Below are 24,401 nucleotides of genomic sequence, written 5' to 3' on the forward strand. Positions count from 1 at the left end.
GAACTCTGCTTGCCTTTGCCTCTCCTCCCACGTCGCTCCTGTCCAGTGGGGCTGTGTCGTGCCAGAGGCTTTCTCCCTGGAGTATCCCTGCTGGAAGTCCACTCTGGTGCTGGGATTTTGCTTGATCAGTGGTGGAGGAGTGCCTGAACTTGACTATCAGGGATGGAGTACTTTCCACTTGAATTTCAGTGGGTGTTTTCATAGGTTTCAAGCTGTGGTCTTCCCTTCCTGGCATCTTCTGTCTTCAGAGCTCATGCAGACTCCCGGGAGGGTGCAGGGCTTTGAAAGGGCTTTCATGGGTTCAGCCCACTGCTTTGAAGCAGCGTCTCTTGCCACAGACAGGGAGAGGCCTATTTCTCCTGTTCTTGAGCTCTGCAGTCACAGAGTTCCTCGGGTTCCTGGGCTAATCTGTTCCTGCCTTTAACGAGCTGCCTCATTAAAGTGCTTTTCCCTAATAACCAACCCTCCAGGCTGGGTGAGGGGCTGGTGGTGGTTGACTGTAGACAACTGTAGACAACTGGAGGCCTGCAGGCTGCAAAGGGCTTTTCCGGCTGCTTGCAGGGGTACAGAATGAATACCAGCTCTCTCTTCCTGTGTGCTGCCAACGAGGCTGTGAAGGGGGCAGCAGCCCAAAGCACCCCAAACCATGCCTCCTTCTGGGCTCCAGCACCAGATTTGCTGGATCCACAAACCACAACAGTGCGGCTGAGGGGTTGCAGGTTGCACTGGGGAAGGCATCTGCCCTTGGGGTGCAGTAAACTGAGGACACTGGGGCTAAACTGCCCTGCTGCGGTCTTACTGCACAATGTGCTTACACGGTGATGTGCTGTGCTAGGGCTCCTCAACGTAACCCTAACGAGCCAAACTTGTGTGTGCACGCTGCTGCGCAGGCATGCCTGCACGCCTGCCGAGACATAATGAGGGGTTTTGAACTTGGTGCTTGGGAGTCAGGGCGGCTTGTTTTGATAAATGGAAGTGGAAATCTCCCTCCTGCCTGGTGTGGAGGAGTACACGCACAGCTTGCAGCAGTGGCCTCATGGGAGCATCCCCCCTGTGGACATCGGTCCTACCTGGTCCCCTGCTCTGTGGTGAGCAGGGCGCAGGGCTGGGAGCCCTCGGGGTGATGGCTGCGAAGAAGCAGATTCAGCAGAGCCTCTGGCAGTGTGGCAGCATTTCAGGGCTGCCACAGCCCAGGCTGAGCCAGCTTGTCTCCAGGCCATGGTTTTTAGGGTGGCAATGATGCAAGGCAGGAAGGTGCAAGGTACCAGCACTGCTGGGGCTGCTGTGTTTATATATAGCTGACCCACTTGCTGAGCGGGGGCTGCTGGTCCCTGCTGGTGCTGCACTTGGGGGGTGTGAGTGCAGTGGGGCTGCACCAGCCCTGGGAGCACAGGCAGCAAGTGCCGGGGCTGCAGTGTGCCCTATGGAAGGGTTGCAGACACTCTCTGCTCCCAGGCTGTAGCTGTGCCGCAGCCTGCTTCCCCAGCACCCCCCCAGCCTCACCCGCTCTGGCACCCCAGCATTCCCAGGGAAGGAAGAGCTGCTGGTGCCCCAGCAGAGGTGGGAGCAGGCAGGAATTGCTGCTGGAGGGCCCAGCCTGAAGCTTGCCTGGCTGTGCCTGAGCAAAGGTGTGATCCCCAGCCCAGGGCAGTGTTCAAGCCCCCGTCCTGAGAGGCAGCCCGTGTCCCGTGATGTTATCCTGTCTCCAGGCCATCCTCTCCCTTCCAGGCAGCCTGGAGTGCTGGGTGCTCAATTGGCTGGGGTTTGGGTGCTGGAGTAGCCGCGTGGCTGCTGGCCTCAGCTCTGCATGGGCACGCGTGTGCATGCACTGGTGAGGCAGGAGCTGCAGCACGCCTGCCGGGGCCAGCTCCTGCCACACGTGCTGGATGTGCAGGTAGCCAAGCGTGCCCTACACCGGTGCTGCCTACATACACCATGTCCCGTGCTCATCCTGCTCTGCTTAGTGGGATGGGGCTCTGAGCCCTTGGGCAGGCAGCAGCGCCGGGGTGCTGGGATGGGATGGCAGAGGTGAAGGGACCCTGTCCCTGTGCCCTGGCACTGGGGAGCTGTGCTGCTCCCCAGGGATCACATCATCCCGAAGGCACAACCTGGTGCAGCGTCGTGGCCTCCCAGACCTGAGTTCCTGCAGAGGACAGGGTACAAGATGGGGCTGAGCAGAATAGGTGGCAAGAGGAGAGTGGGCTGTAAGAGTGAAGGATGTAGCCCCACCATAGAACCATAGAATCAGCTAGGTTGGAAAAGACTTTAAAGATCAAGTCCAACCTTTACCCCAGCACTGCCAAGTCCACCATGGGGTCACGCTCCCTTGGGCCAAAGGACCCAGGAAAAAAGGGAGCAGTAAATGCATGCCCTGGACTACTCTGAGCACAAACCTTGTGTCTCCTCTCCTGCTTGGTACTGGTGGGGCTGCTCTGATCTCCAGGAACCCCCAGCTCACCCCTCCAACCGCCTGCTGCTGTTTGTGGTGGCTGCTGCCAGGGTACAAAGGGCTTGGAGGAGCTCTTGGAAAGCACTGGGCTGCCCAAGCAGTTGCTTCTGGTGCCAAGTGCCTGGGAGCCAGCCGCTTCCCCAGGTCGGGAAGGAGATAACAAGAAAATCCCCTTCTTGTGCTGCTGGTGGAACACAAGACATGATAGCCACGGTGAGCGGGAAGGAGGAGGCACCACCGCTCTGAAGTCTGCACCCATGTGGGCCTTGGCTGGTTTTGGCTCTGGGATGGGGTGCATGGCCTCCTGCCTGTGCTGTGGCCATCCTGGTTATGGGCAGCCATGGGGTGAAGTGGGAAGGACTGACCCCTTCTGGGAGATTTTGTGTTGGAAGGGGGTGAGCCAAATGGGCTCATGTTTGATAGGAGAGGAGCTGGAAGCCTGCAGAAGCAGCAAGTGTCAGAGCTGCCCTAGGTGATGCTCGGGGCCACTCCTCAGGCTGGCCCATCAGTTTTGTGCCCACCCTGAGGCCAGCGCTCAGGGCAGAGCATCACAAGGGTGCTGGCAGGAGTGGGGACAGGGTCCAGTGCAGAACCACCCGTCACGAGGCTGCAGATGGCAGGGTGCCCGAGCTCTCACCCACAGCAAGCTGCTCTGTGGCAAGGTGCTAGTGCTGGCATGGGGTGGTGGGTGCCATAAGAGCCAGGGACATGGCAGAGGGTGGTATGGGTGCACGCTGAGTGGCCTTGGAGAGACTATGGAGGGACTCAACCTCGTTAACCCTGCAGCTTCCTCGCCAGGATCAAGGCATCTGCCCAGGATGCTTTCCCGGAAAGAGCTGCTATCCATGTGTAGTTGCTCTAACAGGCTGGAGGGTACATGGTGTTCCCATCCGAGAGCCTCTTGAGGTCCCTTTGGTGGGGTGTTTCCAGGGCTGTTGTGGTTGGCACACCTGCAAAGGCAAGTCCCCAAGGTAGGTCAAAGCAAAGCGCTTGCTGCGGAAAGGGAAATTAATTATAGGTGCTTTGCTGCGCTCAGAGCAACTGCAGAGGCTGATGTTTGTCCTGTTGGCCGATAAACTAATTGTAATGACAAAACCTCAACAAAAGCAACGCTCTTAAATGCTTTCTTAATTAATAATTCTCAATGATTACTTGACGTCAATGCCCAATACAAATTTCAGAGAAGGGAAGTTGCTGTTGAGTGCCTGGTACCTTTGCTCCTCCAGTCCCTGCGCTTGGGTTCCTGCCGCCTGATGAATCTCACAGAAACGCTCAGGGAAGGCCAAGCCCAATGTTTTTAAAGGAAAACATTAAGTAGCAAAATAGTGATTATTGACGCGTGTGTCCACAGGGAAAAGAGGAGGGAAGCTGAGCCATTGCTCAGCCTTGCTGCTCCCTGCTGAGCAGCTAGCAAAGGATGGCAACGCTGACAGGCAGGCACCCAGAAGGGTGGCACCCATGGGTGCCCCTTTCCTGCCCTTCAGGTGCTGGTGAGCACCCAGTGGGGTGCTCTCCTGGGGTCAGCATGAGGGAGAAGGCACTTTCCCAGGGAGTCCTTGTTCAAGGGGTCTTTGAGATCCTGCTGAGTGTCCTGCACCCATGGAGGGTCACCTCCCTCCCACAGGCAGCTGCCACATGCCTCTTCCTCCTCCTCCTCCTTCTTCTCTTTCTTTTCCTCCTCCTCCTCCTTCCCACGGCCTGAGGGCAGCGTCTCCCGACCCAGCACTGCCAGGCCTGCCTGCGTCACCAGCTGCATTGTACCCGGTGGGAGTCAGGGGGACCCTGTCCATCTGCTGCTCAGTGAAGCCTTGGGAAGCCTGCCATTCACCCTCCCTGCAGTGCTCCTGCCTGCAGCGCAGTGCCGGCAGGGTTAATGGCCCTCTCCTCCTTCTCCTCTCAGCTTCACAGCCATCTTAAAACCACTGGAGCCGGAGCTGTGCAGTCCCCGTTCCCACTCCTTTTACAGTATGGGCCTCTGGCTGGCCAGGGAGCCCAGCCGGCTCCTCCACGCATCCGACTCCTTTCCTTCTTTGGATGTCCTTGCGCTTGCTGCCCAGGCACAGCTCGCTCCCATGGGACCCGTGGCCCTGGCGAGGGTCGATGGCTGGGGTGTGGGGCAGGGGGTGGCAGGCATGGGGGGAGAGTTTTGCAGAGGTTTCTCCAGGATGGCACTGGATGTCTGCCAGGATGGATGCCAGCGGCTCCCGGATATGGTTAGCACTCAGTGAGCCCTTTATCCTGGTAAATCCCTTGGCGGGCGTTAGCAAAATCCTCCTGCAGGTGGGAGAGGGTCACTGTTGTTAGCGGAGGAGGGTGGCACAGACAGAAGACATGAGCTGGTTAGGGTGAAAAAGCCTGCTGCAGAGTGTCCCATCAGGGCTGGGGACAGCGCTCCCTCCAGCAGGACCTGGCAGATGTCACCATCCCAAATGAGCTGAGGTCCTGAGTGGGCAAAAGCAGCGATGCCATAGGAGAACCCCCAGCCCAGAGAGCTGCAGGCAGGGAGGGCAGAGCCTCCTGCAGCTCTTTCCTTATCTGCTACCCCTCACATCTGCACTCGGGGGTCCCGGGGGTGTTTGCTGGTGGCCGTGGGAGAGTTCCTGGAGCATGTGCTGCTATCCTGACAGACAACAGCAGCATGTGCTTCTGGCTCGGCATCCCCAGTGCTCCCTGGCCTGTTACCCAAATACCAGCTGCTGCCCAAGGGTTTATGCCCCCCGTGAGCATGGAGAAAGCAGGGGAAAGGCCTCTGAGCTGAGGGGGGAGGCAGAAGCAGGGCGTCCATGTGTGCCCTCTCTGCTGCTTCAGCACATCAGCACAGGGAGGAGGAGGTCATCCAGAGATCATGTTTGGGTTGTTCTGGGTTGCTGTAAGTCTTTGTGCACAGGATGGTCCCTGAGCAGGGAATGAGGAGGGAAGGGGGAGCAGCCCCCAAAGGCATGGGGAGGTCTCTTGATGTACTGCCTTGTGAGCCCAGACATTCCCCCCAAAAGAAGGGCTGTTGTGATCTGTAAGGTCTGGCTGAGGGATGTACCATGGGACTGGCCAGCTCACCTCGAGCGTGGGGATGTGGTGAGGGTTGCCAGGGCTGGGCTGAGGGATGTTCATGGGCACAGGGTTCTCCCTGCCGTGCTGCTGTGGGTACCCATGGTCCATTGGCAGAAACAGTCTTGCTACAGCTCTCATGGCAGTGGGGACACTCCATGGGCACCAAGGACCTGTCAGTTGTAGGGTGGCCTTTCAGCTGCCCTGCATGAGCGCAGTGGGGGAAAGACCGTCTGTGCTGGGGAGCCAGGGGCTGTTTCCTTTGGCCGGTGCTGTGGTCATGGGGCAGGAGGCATGGCCGAGGCCGGCAGTGCTGGCAGCAGGGTGCCCTGGCCACCCAGGAGCGGGTGTCCTAGTGTGAACCGGCCTGCCGGGAGCGCCGGCGGCAGGAGGCAGGATGCCTGGAGTTCCCATCCTGCTTGGCCCTGTCTCAATGGGACTCGGTGCCAAGAGCTGGGGGGATGGCTGCTGTGAGCAGCCAGCAATGCCTCGGCCCAGCCTGGCTTTCCGGCTGCGCAGGGGTAGTAGCTGGCTTGCACTGCATCCCCAGTGAGTAAAAACACCCCCATTCTTCCCAGATGTGGTGATGGAGGTAGCAAGCACACAGGCTGGGGCTTGATGGCTTAGGCAGCATGGCTCCCTGCCCCTCCTGCCTCTTGCACAGAGCTTTTGCTCTGATATCTGCCGGAGAGCAGCAGGAAAGGTCCCAGGAGGTTGCTCTGACCAGGCAGGAGGCTTGTGGGCAGCTCACACCAGCTCTGCCATCTCTTGGGATGGCTCTAACGGGACCATGGGCTGGGGTCAGTGCTGGGATTTTTGTGGCAGCATCTTTGAGGTCCCACTGAGTCCTTCCCCTCGAATGCTCCCCCACAGGAGCTCGGGCAAAGGAACAGCTTGGTCCAGGGTGTGAGGCTGTGCAGGGCAGTGTGGGGTCTGCTGCCAGGGCATGGTGCCATGGCACAGCGGCTCACAGCTGCCTGTGAGTGTGGGCAGCAGCCAGCAGTGTTTTACAGCATCCCAGGATTCACCCTCTTGCTCCTGCCCGTGCCTCAGCTCCATAGCAGCTGCCTTCACACCATGTCCCAGAGCTGAGCCTGGCAGGATTCTGTGCTGTCCCGGGCATGCAGGATTCATTTTCCATCCTCCTGTGCCTGCCCTGCCATGAGCATTGACTCATTCCCCCCGGCACCACATTTCCCATCAGTGAACAGGGTCTCTCAGGAACGCCTTGGCAAGGTATCACAGAGGCTGCAGGTCCCCAGCAAATTTGGGGCATGTCTCCTTCCCTCTGGGATGTGCACAGGGGGACAAATCCTGGTGTGACCTGAGTGTTTGGGGAAATCAATTGCTCTCTTGTAGTCCCAGGGAGAGAGTAAGTGCAGCTGGGTTGAGCGCTGGCATCTGTGGCTGGTTTGGGTTTCATCAGCAGGGAAGCAGCACATCCTTTGCTGAGATGCCTGGATACCACCGCTGCTCTCACCAGGAACAGGAGGAATCTTTATCCACCCAGGCAAGACCTGCTCATGCCAGCACATCTCTGAACCACTCTGGGGGTTGAGACACGCAGCATTTCACCAACAAACCAGCCCCATTTGTCAGGAGACACACAGGGAGAAGGCTCACGGTTTATTTTATGCTCTGCACCCTGTTTAAGCCAATGGGAGCTTCTGCATTGGCTGTGCGCAGCCATGGGCGAGGGAGAGCGTTGGTGCAGGCCCCCCAGCTCCTCTCACACCACATCCAGCGGCTGGCAGGGTAATAAATGAGGAGTCTATATTTAGATGCAGTGTCTGGAGAGGCGTCATGGTGTTGCCAGCGGGTTTTACTATTGAGCGCAGGCAGGTTTCCCTGCTCCTCCAGCTTGGTGCCACCTTTGTGGAAAAGCTCCACGAGGACACCCAGCACCAGCTGGAAAAACACCCCAAACAGAAAAACTGACACCTGCAACAGGATCTTGGCACCCGCCGAGGGATGCGTAGAGCGGAGCATCCCGGGGAGCCTTGGAAGGAGCTGGCTTGGGGCCGGATTAATTTGGCAAAGGCCTTATTTTGTTGCACAGAAGTTTGTAGTAAAGAAATGTGTTGCAGGGATGGAGCCATCTCTTGTGCCACCCCACACTGGTGTCAGCTCCCCCTCCTGGTACCGCTGCTGGTGCAGCCTGGTTGGCTTCTCTCTTGTCTGTGCACTGGGCTGGCTGATCCCTCTCCCTTTTCCACTGTCTGGCTCTGCAGCACTTCTCCACAATCCCACCTGGGCTCCCTGGGCTGGACACTGTCTGTAGCAGGAGCCCTGCACCCCTGCTGCAGGCGAGCAGCTTCATGCCACTTCATCCTGCTTTTCAGCACAGCATCGATTATTGCTTCTAATCCATACGGTGCCGTACCCTCTGACAGCAGCCTGGCTGCCCTGGCTGTGCCACTGGAGATGCTGGGAGCAGCCAAGGGAGGATAGGGAACATTTCCCTACCAGAGCCAGGGCTGCTGGGGCTCTGCTGACTCAATCAGTGGCGTACGAAGTTCCCTGCAATCTGTGTTGAAATTTAAGGAGAGGTTGAAGTGTTGTGCAAAGGACGAAGAGCCCTGCACAGAGCTGAGCTGCAGGTTTCCTGCTGTCTCAGAGTGTGAGGTTGGTACTGGCTTGGGAACAACGAGATTTGCATAAAGGTGCCTAGTGCTTGGATCTGGGATTTTTCCCCCATTTTGCAATGTGTCGGAGGCTGTTTGGAGCATATGCTTTCCACCCTGGGGAGAGTTTCTCCTGGCAAAGCTAAACACTGAGCCATTGCCATGAGGCATGAGTGTGGCTGAGCCAGCTGGTGACAGATGTGGTGACCAGCTCTGCTTGAGGCCCCTTTGTGGCTCACAGCACTGTGACTGTTTCTCCTGCACCCTTCCAAATGTCGATCACAGCAGATCACAGGGAGCAGTTTGCTTGGGTACCTGCACCAAACAGAGGATGCAGACAGGGTGGGAAATGCCGGCATGGCTACAGTGCTGGGCAAAACTCACCAGCAATGAGGCAAATGGCCCCTTCCCCTACTGCACCCTGGGGTTTGTATGGCCCAGCTCTCTGCTTCCAGCCAAGCGTGATGGGTGCGAGCTGTGCATGTATAACCTCTCCTCTGATTGCCTGTGGTACACGTGTGCACCAGCAAGACCAGGACACTTGAGGACACCTCAAGGACTGTGGAACGTGCTAACGGAGCTGGTTCATAGCTGCACTGGGGAATAAGAGCACATGGTGCTGGGGGACAGCGAGCCCCCACGCCTCCTGGGGCAGCCCAGGGACGGAGAGCCCCTTGTGCACAGCACGCACAGCATGTTCAGTGCGGGGCGGGGGCACTGCGGGAGCCTGGGCTGCTGCCCACAGGGACTGGCAGCCGTTTGGGGAAGAGGAGGAGGAGGAAGGCACCTGACTGCCAGGCAGCAGTCCAACTAGTTGAAACAGCTCCCGTTGTGGTTTGCATAACCCAGCGTGGCTCGGCTGGCTGTGCGTTCATGTGGCTCCTCCCGGTCGCCCATGATGGAAACTGCACTTGCAGAGGAGCCGGGATGGAGAGCCCAGGGGTTTGCTTGCTGTGCTCGTGCTCAGAGGTGCAGGGGGGCCTCCTTCCCCTCCGGCAGCGTGTGAAGCCGGCTTTACCATGGACTCATCCTGCATGGCACAGGCAGGGTCCCTTCGAGGTTCACTCGCCGGTACCGTGTGCCCTGCCTCCCTGCCAGATGCATCACACACTCTTCCAAGGTGACATTGGAGGCTCTGCCCAAGGACATGTGGACGCGCTCCCACAAGGCGGCCCCAGACACAGGGTGCAGAGGCAGCAGAAAGACACCGATGGCCTCTGTGGAGCAGGCAGATGGACCGGACAAAAGCCAGCGAGAGGCAGAGGTGGTGGGGCTGGTAACTGGAGCTGCTCACATGATGGGGATGCTGCTGCCAGGAGCTGGGACCATTCAAAGTGCATGAAGGTGGCACACCAGGCAGGTGCCTTAACCCCTGCAAAGCCTGCATGGGGATTTGGAACATCTGGGGCATGACAGTGCCAGGGCAGAGGTGGCTTCCTGCACACTGGAAAGGACCCTTGGCTCTGATGCTCCTGAGCTGGAGGTGCATGCTGGGTCAGACCAGTTCCTGGGCACCAGGCTGTCAGATCCAGATTGGAGGTCTGGATTTCAGGCCAGCCTGCCCTGGGATCTCTGGCTTTATGTTGATCTCTGGATTAGCTAGGGTCAAAAATAGGGAGGAAAAAAGGCTTGGGAGCAGAAAAGCTCAGGGCAGGGTTGTGAGGGAGGTGGCGTAGGACATGGAGTGGTAAAAGGGTCTGATTTAAGCATAGGAAGTCATGTTTGTGGGCTTCAATCCCACTGATTTGGGGGGAGAGGGTTCCCAGCCGCCATCCAGACCCTACCTGGGTGTGCGTCTCCAGTGTGCCCCACTGGAGCCTGTCGGGCTGGGGTTTTGGGGAGGGGAGAGGTGTGGTCCCTCGCAGGTGAGGATTTGGAATAGCGCAAAGCTTTGTGTGTGTGGGTGATCGCCTGGGTGTGCATGTGCTCCTGAAGGAGTGTTCTGCCCTCGGAGGGATTTTTCTATCTGGAGATCTCAGTGCAGTTTCTTTCCGGGTGAGTCAGTTGTTTGTGGGGCGGGAGAGGAGAGCGCCCAGTCCCGATGCTGGGAAAAGCTCGGAGGAGCAGCAGAGGTGGCAGCACTGGCTCCATGCTGCAGCTCCCACAAATGCTCCCTGCAGAGCCGGAAAGTGGGGACAGAGCTCCCAACCCCATGTCCCCACGAGTAAGTGTCCTTGCTGGAACGCTGGCCACTTCCCAGGACAGCGGCAGCGCTCCAGTGTGGATCCAGGCACAGCAGAGCCTTGTGACGGTTGGTGCAGTGCCGGGAAATCCCCGGACCAACGGGTTGTGCTAGTGAAAGCATGGCAGGAGCTGGCAGCAGCACGGCACCCCAGAGGTGCTGCTCTGGGATCACGCCTCCACCATGGCCTTGTGAGCCATGTACATAGCCCGTGATCATGGGACCTGCTGTGACCGGGGCTCATTTCACCTTCCCGTGCCTCAGTTTCCCCTCTGTAATAATTGGAATAGTGTCAATGCCGTTGATGAGTTAATATCAGCAATTTCTTAGCACTGACGATGCTCAATTGGAAAATGTGCTGCTGTTCAGTATCTCTCTTCCCCACCATTTTTCTAGGTGGTGAAGGGGTGATGCAGCCACACCAGCTCTCTGCAGTTTTGGGGTGCTGGGGGGCAAGCCCAGGACATGGCGGTGCCCATGCTGTGCCTGCTCACCAGTGCTCAGGCTCCCTGCTTCCCTTTCTCTGGCTTTCCCAGGGAACACGGGGCAAAGTCATGCCCGAGCAGAGGCAAGTGGTGACCAGGTTGGGTGGTGATGCATCTCCTCCAGCCAGGGCATCTCCAGGGGACCCTAATGATGGGGAGCAGTGAGGTGCCAGCAGCACTGCAGTGCCATGGGGTGCCAGGGCCCCATGCAGGGCAGCTGGCAGGAGCTGGCAGCAAGGGGATGCAGCAAGGGGTGGCCGGCAGCACATGCCTGCCTGGCAGGGGAGGGCTGGGCAGGGCTGGTGCTTCCACCCCACCAGGATATGGGCCCAGGCATGCAAGGACAGGCCTGGTGGGAGGGTACGGACAGATCTGAGCAGTTTTGCCTTTTCCACAGTGCTTTTCATCTTCAAGGCCTCGTGCCTCCAGCTGAAAACTTCAGTTTTGGGCTGGGCACAGTGGGGGCTCCCCAGAGGCCCACCAGCAGAATGGACAGCACAGCCAGGGTCTGGCAGGAGGAAGGGTCTGATGAGGGTCACAGTGGTTGGTGATGCCACTGCATCATTGGTGGTGGTGCTGTGCATGCCTGTGGCAGCAGAGCATCGGGGCTGGACCCACTGGGAGGTCAGGCTAATGCAAGAAGATCCTCCTTGCACCTTCTTAACCCCAGCTTGAACCTTCCCAATCTCCCGCCTTGTCCTGATTAACACTAAGAGGCTGCTTTGCTGCCGGGAACATGGGCAGCACTGAACAGTGCTGGGCATGGCACTGTCTTCCATGGTGGGAATGGCTCAGCACCTGTCTGAGCTTTGGAACAAACCTTGCAGGCAGGCAGGAGACATGCTTTCCTTCCTTCCTCGCCTGCCACCACTGTGGCAAAGGGACTAGGAGTGCTCCTGGCCAGGGACAGGCTGCCCAGACAGTCCCTGCTCTGCATGGTAGCATCAGTGAGGTCTGAAAAGGCATCTATGGGTCAGGAAGGCGAACAGCATCCTGCCGATAAGGCCACAGACCTGGCAGAGGATTAACACCAGGCTGTGATGTCCCACAGTGAGCAGGTTCTCTCCACCAGTTCTCAGATGTGTATGTAAAGGGACAGGATTGAGGCAGGCTTTAACCTCAGCTTCCGTGTCACAGCCATGGATCTGCTGACATAGAGTGCCAGAATGCTTTGGGAATTACAGCCCTCGCTGTGCCAAGCTGCTGCCTCCTGCTCGCTGCCACCCAGCAAGCCCTGTGTTTGGTGTCCTGAGCCAGGGGAAGAGTACATTTCTGTAATGATAGCTCACCCCAAGCTGGCCTCCCCTCCCTGCCATTGCCCAGCTTCAAGTCAGCAACCCCGGAGCAGGGGTGAGTGGCTCCAGTACAACCAAGAGACTGTCCTGCTGCCACGCTTGCTCCTTGCTGCCTGCCCATGGACCTCAAAAGCCTTCTGCTTCCCCACAATGCCTGTGCCAACCCTCAGTGATTCCCAGGACCAGAGGCTGTAGCTCCCGGCAAAGCCAACAGCAGCTTTCCAAGCACAACACTGCAGAAGATCCCAGGCTGTGGCCATGGATAGGGAGCATGGCTTGGGCTGGTCTCGCCTGGACAGCTCTGGAGTGGGAACCCAGCATGGCACAACACAGTGATGATGCACTCAGCAGCTCTGCTTTCCTCCTTGTGCTCCTGCAGGTTCAGCCTTGCTCGTGGCATGGAGAGCTGCAGGGACCGTTGCTCACATCCTCCTGGCAGGGATTTGCTCTTGAAGCCAGCCGCGAAGGCTGAAGAGCTGCCTTTGCCAGGGCAGACAGTGCTATGGAGCTGCAGTGGTGTGAGCTGTGACAGGAGGATGTTTGCAATATCCTCTGGACAGAAAGGGCCTCGTGGAGCCCCTCCAGCCAAAGGCTGTCATGTGGCTCTGGCTGCCAGGACATCCGAAGAGGAAGGTCTGAAAATAATCGCCCCCTCATGTTTTCCTTTCAAAAGCAGGGAGTTGTCAGCTTGGGGAATTTTTGTGACCAGCAGAGCTGGCTAATAGTCAGCGTCTCATGAGTCAGTGGTCTCAGTGCTCCGCTGGCCTCGGCCTCTGCTGGCCTCCTCTGTGCAAAGCCTCTTGAGGTTGCAGGGCTGGTACCACCTCTTGTTCCATTCTTGCCCCATGTGGTGTAGTGGGGAGGAGAGCATCATGCTGGAGCACAGCTGCCTGCTCCTGCCTGTACTGCTCTGCCCACAGCCAGGGCATCACATGGCAGGGCTGGAGATGTCTCAAGCTGATGGAACGTTTCAGTTCGCACTGTGGTTTTGTACCCGGCTCAGCATATCGGTTGCTGTCTGTTGGGCCTGCATTTGGCTTTGGGGCAGATAACAAGGAATTTCTTAGAAAACACCACTAAAGTTCAGGACCATGCTGTGCCCTGCCTGATGCCATTGAGCCGTGCCAGTCCCGCTGCCTGCAGCAGCACCCATGGGTGACTGGGGCAAGACTGGCCGCTGCTGGCACATGCATATTTCGGGATGCTGCTCTGTGCTGTGCTGGGATCAGCATGTGGTGGGCAGTGTTTGCTGGGCTGGCATGGGGTACTGCTGTTTGGCTTGAGGGGTGCAGGATAAAGCTGTCACACTTGTGATGGGAGCACTGTTACCAGCATGCTGGCTGTGCCCGAGCGTGCTGGCACTGCCGGGACAGACCCCTGCCTGGCAGACCGTATCCTGGAGACATGGCAGCAGCCAGCACGGCGCGGTATTGGCAGCAGCCACAGTCAGCCTGTGCTGTTTCCATTAAGCAGTGTTGAGAGAGAAGCGTCCCTCTTTGGGAACAGCCTGTTCCCTGTACCGTCTGTCTGCTGTCCCTCTCCATGCACAGGGCGAAACAACCACAGGTTCTCCATTTCTGCCCTTGCGTGGTGCTTGGTGGTGCTGCCTGTATGGCGGCGGTACTCAAGGGTGACACGGTGGGGAGGTGCTTTGGGCATCCCCAGCTCTGCTGTAGCACCAGCAGGTCCTGCAGCCCTGGCCTGGCCCATCCCAGAGCTCAGACAGAAATAAAGTGGATTCTCTAATTTGGAACCCAAATGAACAGCTCCCAAATTTAGTGTGAACATGCAGCTCTGTAACCTGTGATTTACTTTGCTGCTGCCCTTCTTCCTAAACCCGACACACCTTTGTTTGAAGTGTTCCAGCAGAAGGTTGTTTATTCAGGGCATTATTACCAGTATCTCAGGCTCCTTTTTTCTATCCTGTGACTCAAGGATAGTTTAGCGCAATTTCTTCCATCTTTCCTCCATATCAAAGATATCCTGGCAAGTTCGTGTTTATTGTTTGCAGTTAATGGTTAATGTTTCCTATTACTGGCAGCTCGTAGTTGATCTTAATTACACCTTCTAATGTAAGACAAAAGTCAGCAAGTGAGACTGCATTGAGGCTCCAGCTCGGAGCCTGCCATGGGGCACCCCTTGCTCTGCAGGTCACGGGCTGCATTGACATTGTGGCTGCCCCACACGTGTCGGTGTGGGGTGTTCCGTGTGGGGTGTTCCATGTGGGGTGCTCAGCGCACTGCTGCGGCGGCTCCCATGTGCCACAGTGACACAGACAAGCAGCAGTTGTTTTTGAGCAGTTCGAGGGGAAGAAAGGATCAACCTGCTATTTATTTTGTCCAGCTTTAAATGCCAGTGCTGGTTTTTCCTCTTGCTGGCTGGGCTGAAGCGTTAAAACAGATTAGTAGAACTGAAAAGAAATTAAACATCAACAGAGTGCAGAGGGTGAAATGCCCTGCTCCTAGCAGGACAGCAGGGTGTTGCATGCCTCTGTGCAGACCTGGGAGCCTGGGATTCCAAACTTCTCTTCCCCCCCAGACTGAGGAGCGGGGTGAGGGAGCAGCAGCCCGCTGCAGCACAGCCCTGCCTTGCACCCCTCGTGCCTCCCTCTGCCATGTCCCATCCGTGTGTTTGCAGGCAGGATCCCCGCTGCCTTCGCTGCCTCCCAAGCAGGGACCACTTGTGTTCTACTTTGGGGCTCTTGGGCTATAAATATCAGGAGGTGGCGAGAGGCAGCCGGGCCAAGGCACAACCCGACACCATCTTTCCCTCATTCACAGTGACATTTTGTCAAATGCCAGCTGGGAGGGGGTTGCTTATCTGCTGGCACACACTCTGGTGACCTTCACAGCTCTGGCCAGGTGCCTCCATGCTTTATTTACACTTATTTATAGCTCTCTCCTCCATCCCCACCTCTGCTCTCCTTGCCAATACTGAAGGAGGGTGCCCACCCCACAGTGGTCCCTCTGCACTGGGAGGGAGCTGGTGCATCCTTGGGGATGATGAGAGGCTGCAACATCCAGTTTTGCTGCTCCAGAACACTGGTGGCCTGACCGGGGCTGGGTTTGGCCCTGGCATGGGTCACGGTGGCTGCATGCACCCATTGCCTGCTGGGCTGTCCGGGGAGCGTGCTGGCGACCTGCAGCCGCTGAGCGGGGCTCCCACTGCCCGAAGCAGTGAGCATGGTGTGCAGCGGTGCCCAGTGCTGAGCCAGCCAGCCCATGCCGCCTGCCTGGCTAGGAGCTCGTCCCGGTGCCCGGCTCCCTGCATGGCTGTAATCCCCGTTTCAAGCAGTCTGTGATTGCGGATTTCCCTGATAAGACCGGACTGCTCCCCCCACAACCCCTGCACGAGGATTTTATTTCCTTTCTAGACAAGCCTGGGGTGAGGGCGAGGAGGGGAAACTCCCCAGCTGGCCATGAACACAGGCACCCAGGACCGGTGCTGCCCAGCTGCCAAGGGAGGGCTGGCGGGAGCCGGCATTTCTTGTTCTTGGCATTTCTCACCTTCTGCTGGGTTGGGTCCCAGCCTAAACGCTGCCGGTTAATGTGGGGCTCTGTCTCCAGCACGTGTGGATGTGTATTTATCCCCTCATGCTTTGGGTAGGAGGCTCCGTGTGGGGCTGAGTCACTGCTTCGGCTCCTCGGCGAGGATTTGTGCTGCCTGTTTCTGGCTGGTTCCTTCAGCCCCTTCTTTTTCTCCGTGCAGCAAAGTGGCGTGTGAGTGACAAGGCACTTGCAAAGCATCCTGGGGCCATGTATGCAGGCGGCAATGCAAATCTGCCCTGCCAGGCTTAAACAGGATTAAGTTCCCTCGCGGGCACTGCTCACATCCAGCACCGCTTGCCCGCCGGCGGGCTTCAGAAGCTGAGGCACTCGCAGCCTCGCTAAGCACGAGCACAGTGCATGTGCCATTGCCTGGTGCGCAGCTAAGGGCGATCATGAGGGAACAGGAGAGGCGGCCATGAGGGGACGGGGGAGAGCAGGAGCAGCCATGAGGGAAGACCATGTGGGGAGAGGTGGGGTGGCCATGAGGCGTGAGAGGAAATCATGAAGGGACAGGAGAGACGGCCATGAGGGATGAGGGGAGATTGTGAGGGGAGAGCAGGGGCGGCCATGAGGGGAGATCATGAGGTGAGAGGTGGGATGGTCGTGAGGAGAGATCATGAGGAGACAGGAGGGGTGCCATGAGGGGAAGTTGTGAGGGGACAGGAGAGGTGGCCATGAGGGGTGAGGGAAGATCGTGAGGGGAGTGGTGGCGTGGTTGTGAGGGGAGATCATGAGGTGAGAGCAGGGGCAGCCATGGGCTGTGAGGGGTGGCCATAAGAGGAGATCCTGAGGGGAGGTGAGGGGTGGCCATGAGCGGTAGGGGCGGCAGCTGTACAGTGAGGGGCCACCATGAGGGGGCAGATGCGGGGTGGCCGTGACTGGAGATCATGAGGGGCAGCCATGAGGGCAGGTTAGTTTGCCCTTAGTGATGTGGTTTAATGGTGGGCTTGACAGTCCTGGGCTAACGGTTGGACTTGATGGTCTTAAAGGTCTTTTCCAAGCTGGTTGATTCCATGATTCTAATTGTGATTGCATTTCTGCTAGGGCTGAGGTCAGAGTTGGCTCATGCTTTAAAGCAAGTTGAGGAGGACGTCTCTGGGAGGAGGCCGTTCCCCCCCATACCCTTCACCTTTCAGCTTTGGTTTTCAGGTGTGGTGTTGCTGCAGGGCTCTCCTGCTGCCGCAGGGGAGGGATGCTGAGGCTTGGGCTCCTGGTGCCCCAGAGGATGTAGGTGTGTGGCACGGGGGCACCCGCGGCTGCCTGGGCATCACTCTTCCCCGGCGCAGGGATCCATAGACATGTTGCAGTGAGTGCCGGCAGCTTGCTGGTCGCAGCCACGCTGCAGCGTACACAGACCAGGTGTTTGGGCTGGAGGATGCCTCCGAATTTCTGAGCATGTCTCCATGGGTGTTTGCTGGCTGCACACCAAGAACCCATGGCTGATCTTCCTGCAAACTCCCGAGTAAAATTAGAACAAAAGTTCACTCCTCTCCCAAGGCAGCAGGAAATGCAAAGGGTGGGAAAAGGGAAAGTTAAGGCAGATGAGGTCCAGTGCCCGCAGGCAGCCTGCCCTCACCACTGCCACCCCTACTCCTGCCCCAACCCTGCAGCCGGGGCTTTGCTCTCAGTGCTCAGTGCTGGGCTAGCGGTACTCTGAGTGATGGAATCCCACCATGGACTCAGGTCCTTAGGTGGCTGGGCTGGTCAAATGACCCTTTGGAGCAGAGCAGGGTGGCTGGGGCCATGGCTTCCTGCTGGGATGCCCTGTGGGTGCCCATGCGGGCAGCTGAGCTGAGCAAAGGCTCTCCTCATTTTTTCCAAGGAGGAAGGGGACTGAGACAGGCAGAGCTGAGTCTGGGGCACTCCTGACCTATGCCAGCCAGGCACCTGGGAGCATCTGCTGCCAGCCACTGCCTCAGGATGGCTGCACACAGTGCAATGCCAGGGCACTCCTGCCTAGAGGGTGCCCAGAGAGGGCAGCTCAGCAGCGTTGGATTGCAGGAGTTTATTTTTACCCAGCCCTGTTGCCAATGGGGACATGTCACATCTGTGGAGTTGATCAAAAGACATCCCGAGCACTGGTGTCAGCTGCTCCTTGTGATCTCAGCACCAGGATCTTTTCCCTTGTGGCATATCAAAAGGAGCAGGAGAATTTGACTGCTCTGCTATTTTTAATTGAACACGCACACACACATATATATATGTACGTATGGCTTTTCTAAAAATAAAAGCTTTTGCCTGTGTTCCCATGGGAAGATTTGGGGAGAAGTGGGAGCCAGAGTTGTTGCAAGATGTTTTCTGGAGCAGGCACAAAAAAAAAGAAAGCAGGGACAAGCTATAGCAGGTAAGGGGCACATGTGAAAGGCCAAAGGACATCTGATCCCAGAGCAGCCTAGCATGGGCACGAGCAGAGGGCACGGGAGGGCTAAGAGAAAGGTAACTGTGTTCCCCAAAGCTGGCAGTGAAGAGGACAGGGACTCTTGACCTACTGCATGTGCTCTGACCACCCAGGGCGCAAAGGTCTTTGCAGGGCAGGTTTGAAGAGCCCTTGCCTTGGGGGCCCACAAGGAGTATCCAAATCCTGGAGCTGCACAGACTCTTTTTGTGCCCAGTATACGTGGTGGTACCACACTCATGGATGTCTACCTGATACAACTTCTCCAGCAGCAGGGCGGAGGGAGGATGCTGGGGAGAGCATCCCGCAGCCATGCTGTGGCCGTGGCACGTTTGGGCTGGCAGTCCCTTGCCAGAACACGGGCTGTGAAACTGCTCTCCCCTACCTTTGCTGCATCCTCCAAACTGCTCACCCTTTCTTCCACTGCCCCTAGGATGGAACAGGGTGAAAAGCAGGTGGGAAATGCAAAATGGGAGCAGGTGTGTGCACTGGAGTGTCTTTTGGTATTGCACAGGGTGTCCTAAGACCAGTGGGGAGCGTGGCACATGGGCTGCTCAGCCTATGAGAACACAATCAATTATCTCAGATTATCCCAACTAAAAAAACAACAAAACAAAAAAGAAGAGAGAGAACGCTGTCATTTCCATTCCTGCAGCTCTGTTTGAAATTCCTTTTCCTTCCCATTGAGTGTTGGAGGAGACCCTTCGAGGGCACTTCAGGAGGGGAGGCCCACATGTTCTCCTGCCCCTTTCTCACGTGCTCAGATGTTTGCCTGCTCCAGAATCCATTAGCTCTGTAAATAAACTTGCTTCCCTCATTGTGAGAAAACTCCCCCCAGACAGCCAATGCCAGAAGGAGTCACACCAGGCCTTTCCTCTCTGCATTTGAACCTGGATGTTGGGGGCAAAACCAAGCCTGACCCGAGGGCTTGGAGCAGGCAGGGCCATGCTGGTGCCAGACCTTGCTTTTGCTGGTGCTGGGTACAGTCACAGGGCTTTGGGAGCCAGGCAGAAGCAGGGCAGGTCCCAGCTTCTTTCTGTAGTTGAATGGAGATTCTTAGTTCAGTTTTAAGGGCTCACATTGCCCCATGTGCACCTGGACATCGATTCGTTTCTGTGCTGTTTTTCTCATCCTGCATGTGCGATGTGAGGACCAGGGTTTGTATTGCCTTGGCAGTGCCTTGGGATATGCAGGATGTTCAGCTTTCCCAAGGGACTATCCCCAAGCGGTTCAGTGCCATGAAGTGGGGACAAGGTGTGAGGCTTCCCACTAGAGCCTGGTCCCATGCATTGCTGTCTTGTGCTCCCAAGTCTCTCATGTTGCTTGCTCTGTTACTGCTGATTCCCAGGGCAGCTGAATAACCCTGGATAGCACCCTTAGGGCCCCAAAGGCAGGAATAACTTCAATTTCCCCTAAGAGCACAAGCAGCTGCTTTGCCACAGCCCAGATCCTGTGCTCTGAGCATCTGCTCACCAGAGGAGATGAGGCTTTTCCCATGCTGATGCTGCTGTTTTGACCCCTGACACAAGAGGGGGACTTTGGTGGCAGTTGTGGGGTGGCTTTTGGTAACCAGCAGTGCCAGTGCCAGGCTGCGCAAACGATTTGCAAGGTGTGCAGTGAAGATGTGCAGTGAAGAGGTGCTCTCCACGCTCTGCACTGTGGTGTAATTGCTTCTGGAACTGTTCGCCAAAGCTTATTTGGAAGAGGGTCTGAGTAACGGGCTTGAGTGGGAGAGACAGCATGCGAGGAGATGGCCGCCTATGCAGGAGGCTGCTGCTGTCTGTTGCTGCCTGCCCCTCAGGCTCACCACCTATCTCTTCTCTCCCCAGTACGAGGTGTCTGGTGAGGAGCACCTCTACTCTGACTTCCCTGAGATCGATTTGTCTCAGCTGGATGCCAGTGACTTTGACTCAGCCAGCTGCTTCAGTGAGCTGCAGTGGTGCGGGGAGCACTCAGAGACCGACTCCAGCCAGTACAGCACAGACGACTCCGAGCTGTTCCAGGTACTCCCATTCTCCTGGTACAGGGGACCCCAGGATGGAGGCAGGAAGAGGGCAGGGGAGAGGGAGAAGGAAGGAACACACATAACTATTAATAGGTCCTCCCCAGCTGATTAGTGCTCCATTAATTTGTGCACCAGCTCTAAATGGGGCAAGCAGTGTAAGGCTAATGAGGAGGTGGATGAGCAGAGGAGGCTGCTGAGCCAACCATCCTGTGATGTATTATTAAAAAGGAGCTAAAAGAACTACAGCTGGTGTGCAGCTTGTCCTGTTCAACTCCCAGGATACCTGGGCTGTGGTGTGGGGCAGGAATGTTCATTTTCTGGGAGCAAAAAGCAGCCTGTTCCCCTAGCTCTCTGGCTTTGGCATTCTCCCTGTGTTTGGGTTTGGGTCCTTCTGGCAGAGGGTGGCTGGTTTCTCTCCTCACCAGCTCTGGGTTACATTTTGGGAGGGAGGAGGATTTATATTTAAACAAGGGAAAAAAACATAAACCCCCCAATATTTTCTAACCTGCCCACAATAACAACCCTCTGGCTTTTATGCTGTGCTGATGCTGTGCTTGAAAATGGTCCAGTCCAGCTGAGAGACCTTCATCACGAGATGCATATTTTCTGCTGGACTTCCTGGGGAAAAGATAAACAGAAAAGAAATGCAAAAGACAGGCCTATTAGGAGCAGTGGAGTATGATGAAATGTATCCCACTGAACTTGTATGCACAGTGCTCTTAGGCCAATAACAGGAGGAAAAGAAACGGAGCCAAAAATGGAGCATCCTGCTGCCTTTCCCCGGAGCCTGCTCTGGTAACTGCGAGCAAGGTTAGGGCATGGAAAAAAAGATACTTAATTTTCAAACAAGATGAGAGAAGCACAGGAGGCTGCATGCAGTCAGCAGTCCTCTTTGCGAGCCTGAATTTACCCCTGTGCTAATTTTGTAGCTGATGTTAGCCTGCTTCTTGTTGGACATGGTTTACATTCAGAATATGATGGAGGAGGACCAAATAGAAAGAACTCCTGGCTTGCTTCAGCCATTCCTCAGCTTCTGCATCGTCTTCTGGGCTTTTGCATCGTATTTCCAGTCTGGAAAGGGGCTCGTAGAGCTATGTGGGACTGGGAGGGCACTGGGATGGCAGGAGGTGCATCAGGCAGGGTGAAGCCCAGATGGAAGGAGGGGCCCGAGGGGGCAGATTGGGGTAGTGGGCAGGGAGGAGGCAGAAGCAGCCTGTGGCCCGGCTTGGCCCAGCGCAGCCCCTGACACTCAAATCTCCTGTCAGCATCCCCAGATCATGCCATTTGCCAGAGAAAAGAGATCAGGGGACCTGTAATATAAAGTGTATCACATTCTGGGGGCTGTGCTCTGTCAGCAGGGTCTCTCACAGAGTGCTGAGTGCAGCCAGCTTTAAGCATGAGAGCTCAGAGCCCCTGTCAAGCTGGAGGTGCCCGTGTTTGGGGGCTTTTAGTGAAAACAAAACCCATACTGCTTGTGCAGGCTGTGGCATCTGGCCAGCGGTGCAGCCTGGGATGAGGTTCCCCTCTGCCCACTTGTCCTCTGGGCAGCCCTGGGCCAGGCTTATGGCTCTTCGCATTTTCTTTGCCTTCCCAATCAGGAGAGCTGCAAATAACTGGTTGTGCCCTCTTGGGCCTCCCCAGCCCCACAGAGGGCAGGGGGCTGTGCCTGCCCTCTCCCCAGGCTCCCATCCTGGCTGGCTGGTGCTCCTGGCCCCGCTCAGCAGTGCTGTGATAGCTGGTGCTGGGGGAGTTTGCAGCCCAGAATCAGGAGGATTTGGGCAAGGAGCCTTTTAATCATGGATCCTTTATGTGCTGCTATTTGCTCCATGGTGGGGTGGAGACTACTGTTGGGAGAGAAGATGCTCTGACTCATTATTTTCCCACTGGGGATGCAGAGGGGACAGATTGATGCTCCTGTTCAGATGGGTCTCTCTCCTCTTGATCCCATCCTAGTGCTGTGCTGGGGATAAGCTCTCCCAGATCCCCTGTGGGGTCACTGGGAAGTGTGGGTGCTGGTGTGGCATCACCAGCCCTTCTTGCCTCTGGCCCAGCATCCCGGGGTCCCTCTGCCCAGCCTAACTGTCCCTCTTTTCTTTGCCTGTTCCTTTCAGATAATAGACAGTGAGAATGAAGCGCTGCTGGCAGCCCTCACCGAGACATTGGATGATATACAGGGAGATGACATGGGCCTGGCTGCCTTCCGCACTATGGAAGAGGGGGACACGCTCAACCATGCCTACACCTCGCCTGCCCCCTCCCCCAAACCCACCGCCCCGGTCACGGGGGGGCCATCCCCGGCCCCCGAGTTTGATGAGCTGTCTCTAGTAAGAACCCACTTCCTACTGTTTAAGGTGGATTTGGATGAGCCCCTGATAAGCCGGCTGCATGGGTATGATAGGAAGCAAAGGTCTGAATTTTTTCATTCTAGGCTTAAAACTCTCTTTAACCGTCAATACCAAAGCATATACTTGTATTGTATACGTATACATGTTCTGCATCATTGCTGTCACCTCCATCACCATCCTCACGGGAACAAGCTGTGTGTATACAATTATATATATGAAAGGGGTGGGGGTGGGTGTTGAAGGGGTGGGAGCTGCTTTGGCAAGACCCACATCTGCTTTTAATGGGGTGTGTGGATGTGGGGCTGCCTGGGGGTCTCCTCTACTGCATCCCAGCTCCGTGCCCATGGGAATGGTGGCTGTTCCCATCCAGCTCTGCCTTGAGACCGAGCTGCCCGCTGCTCTCACAGGAGGGACAGAGGGGGCTCGGCCTGAGGGACAGACAGCCTATGCCCTCGGCTTGGGTTTGAGCCCCCATGCTTTCTACCACAACCCCCTCGGGCTGTGTGGCCTCCAGTGTCTACAAATGTGGTGACCTCTTGGTTCCTTGCAATATCAGGGCTCCAGCCCTGCTGCCCACTCCTGGCCAGAACTAACTGGCAGCACTTGCTGCAAACCACCACCATCCCCAGCCCACTCCCTCCTGCGGCTCATGGTCCCCTCAAGGACCCCCAGCCTGGCCCCGGGGTGTCCCCAAAGCCGGGGCTGTGATGGGGAGGAGTGACATCCAGTGGTGAGAGCGTGCATTTCCACTGCCCTGCGCGGGGGGTATATATCACACACGACATGTATGTGTATATATAGGATGTATACGTTGCAGGGTTTTGGGGGAAAGGGTGCTGGTTGCTTCCACCAGCAGGAGCTGCACGCCTAAAGCTGTGGGTGCCCTGGTTGATGTTTCCCAGCCAACTCTGATCCAGGCACCCCCTATTTCTCTCACTCCTTAAAGTCCCCCTGGTGCCTGCCCTGGGGCTCTGTGCCCACCGGCCAGCACAGGAGCCCCAGATCTGTCCCCTCCATGCAGTTCCCCTGCCCCTACGCAGTCGTCTTGCTGTTGAGCTGTTCTCGCCCTCAGTTGTTAGTGCGACATGGGTGGAATGTGAAATGTTATTGCTGGGTGTGGGGTATGGGTTTTTTTCCTCCCCTAACCAAAAATGGGTTTGAGTAGAAAAAAATGATACACTGACCTTGCCATCAGATGTGGTAGCCCTGTGTGTAACCCAGGGAAAACCCCACTGCCACCACTCATGGGCTTGACAGAGCATGTTGGGGAAGATCCTCAACAGGTCCCACAGGGGCTTGCATCTGCAAAAAGCCTTGAGAGCCCAGGCCGTCTGGATGTTTTGGCTAAATATGCCTTGGATGGGACCTAAGCGAGCTGTCCAAACCCACCACTTATGCCAGAGTAAAGACTCTGTCACCTCAGGGCAGAATTGATAGAATGAAAAGTTTGGATACCATAACAGCTCCTCTATGTGATGAGAGTAGGGATGCCCCTAGGAAGTAAATTCCCTCATGTCCCCACCACCCCAACCTGCTTGGGGGTCCCTGGGGATGTGGGTGAATGCTGTGGGACCCCTTCAGGGCTGTCCACTGGCATGCGGGGAATGCCTCCCTGTGATTTTATTTTTCCTCCTCCATTTTTGTGTTGCACGTTCAGCAATGGATGTGCCCAGTGCAGTATGAGCTGGGGGGCTGCGGCCCCGCCGGCACTTTCTCCTACCCTCACTGCGATGCCGACTCCTTTTCTTGCCGCTTCTCTTTGCAGCTGAAGAAGTTGCTCCTCTCTCCATCACATGTGCCCCCAAGCTGCGAAGCGCAGCGGGACGGGAGCGCCCGGCGCCTGGGGACCCCTAAATCCCGACCCACACGGCCCTGCACAAAGGTACTTCCTCAGCGGGCAAACCTCGAGACCACTCAGTGCCCACCTTTCATGAGCCATCCTACGGGAGGTCACCGAAGGATGGTGTTGAGGAGCATGGGTAGACTTTGAGCTGGGGCAGGGGCTGGGACAGGCAGGGACTGTACCAC

At 56.9% G+C, this 24,401-nt stretch overlaps 1 protein-coding gene across 1 annotated transcript in view; it reads left to right on the plus strand.

Annotated features, from left to right (window-relative positions):
- The window catches only part of PPARGC1B (PPARG coactivator 1 beta), a gene marked incomplete at both ends in the record, with an annotated part of 43,978 nt that overhangs the window by 11,921 nt on the left and 7,656 nt on the right, over positions 1-24,401 (plus strand). The window contains 3 exons of the mRNA XM_080627260.1: positions 19,853-20,026; positions 22,140-22,352; positions 24,139-24,255. Of these exons, the coding sequence (XP_080483386.1) occupies positions 19,853-20,026; positions 22,140-22,352; positions 24,139-24,255 (504 nt within the window). The remainder of the gene's footprint in view (positions 1-19,852; positions 20,027-22,139; positions 22,353-24,138; positions 24,256-24,401) is intronic.

This window comes from Psittacula echo, assembly GCF_963264785.1.
Source record: "Psittacula echo genome assembly, chromosome: 11".
NCBI classification, from domain to species: Eukaryota; Metazoa; Chordata; class Aves; order Psittaciformes; family Psittacidae; genus Psittacula; species Psittacula echo.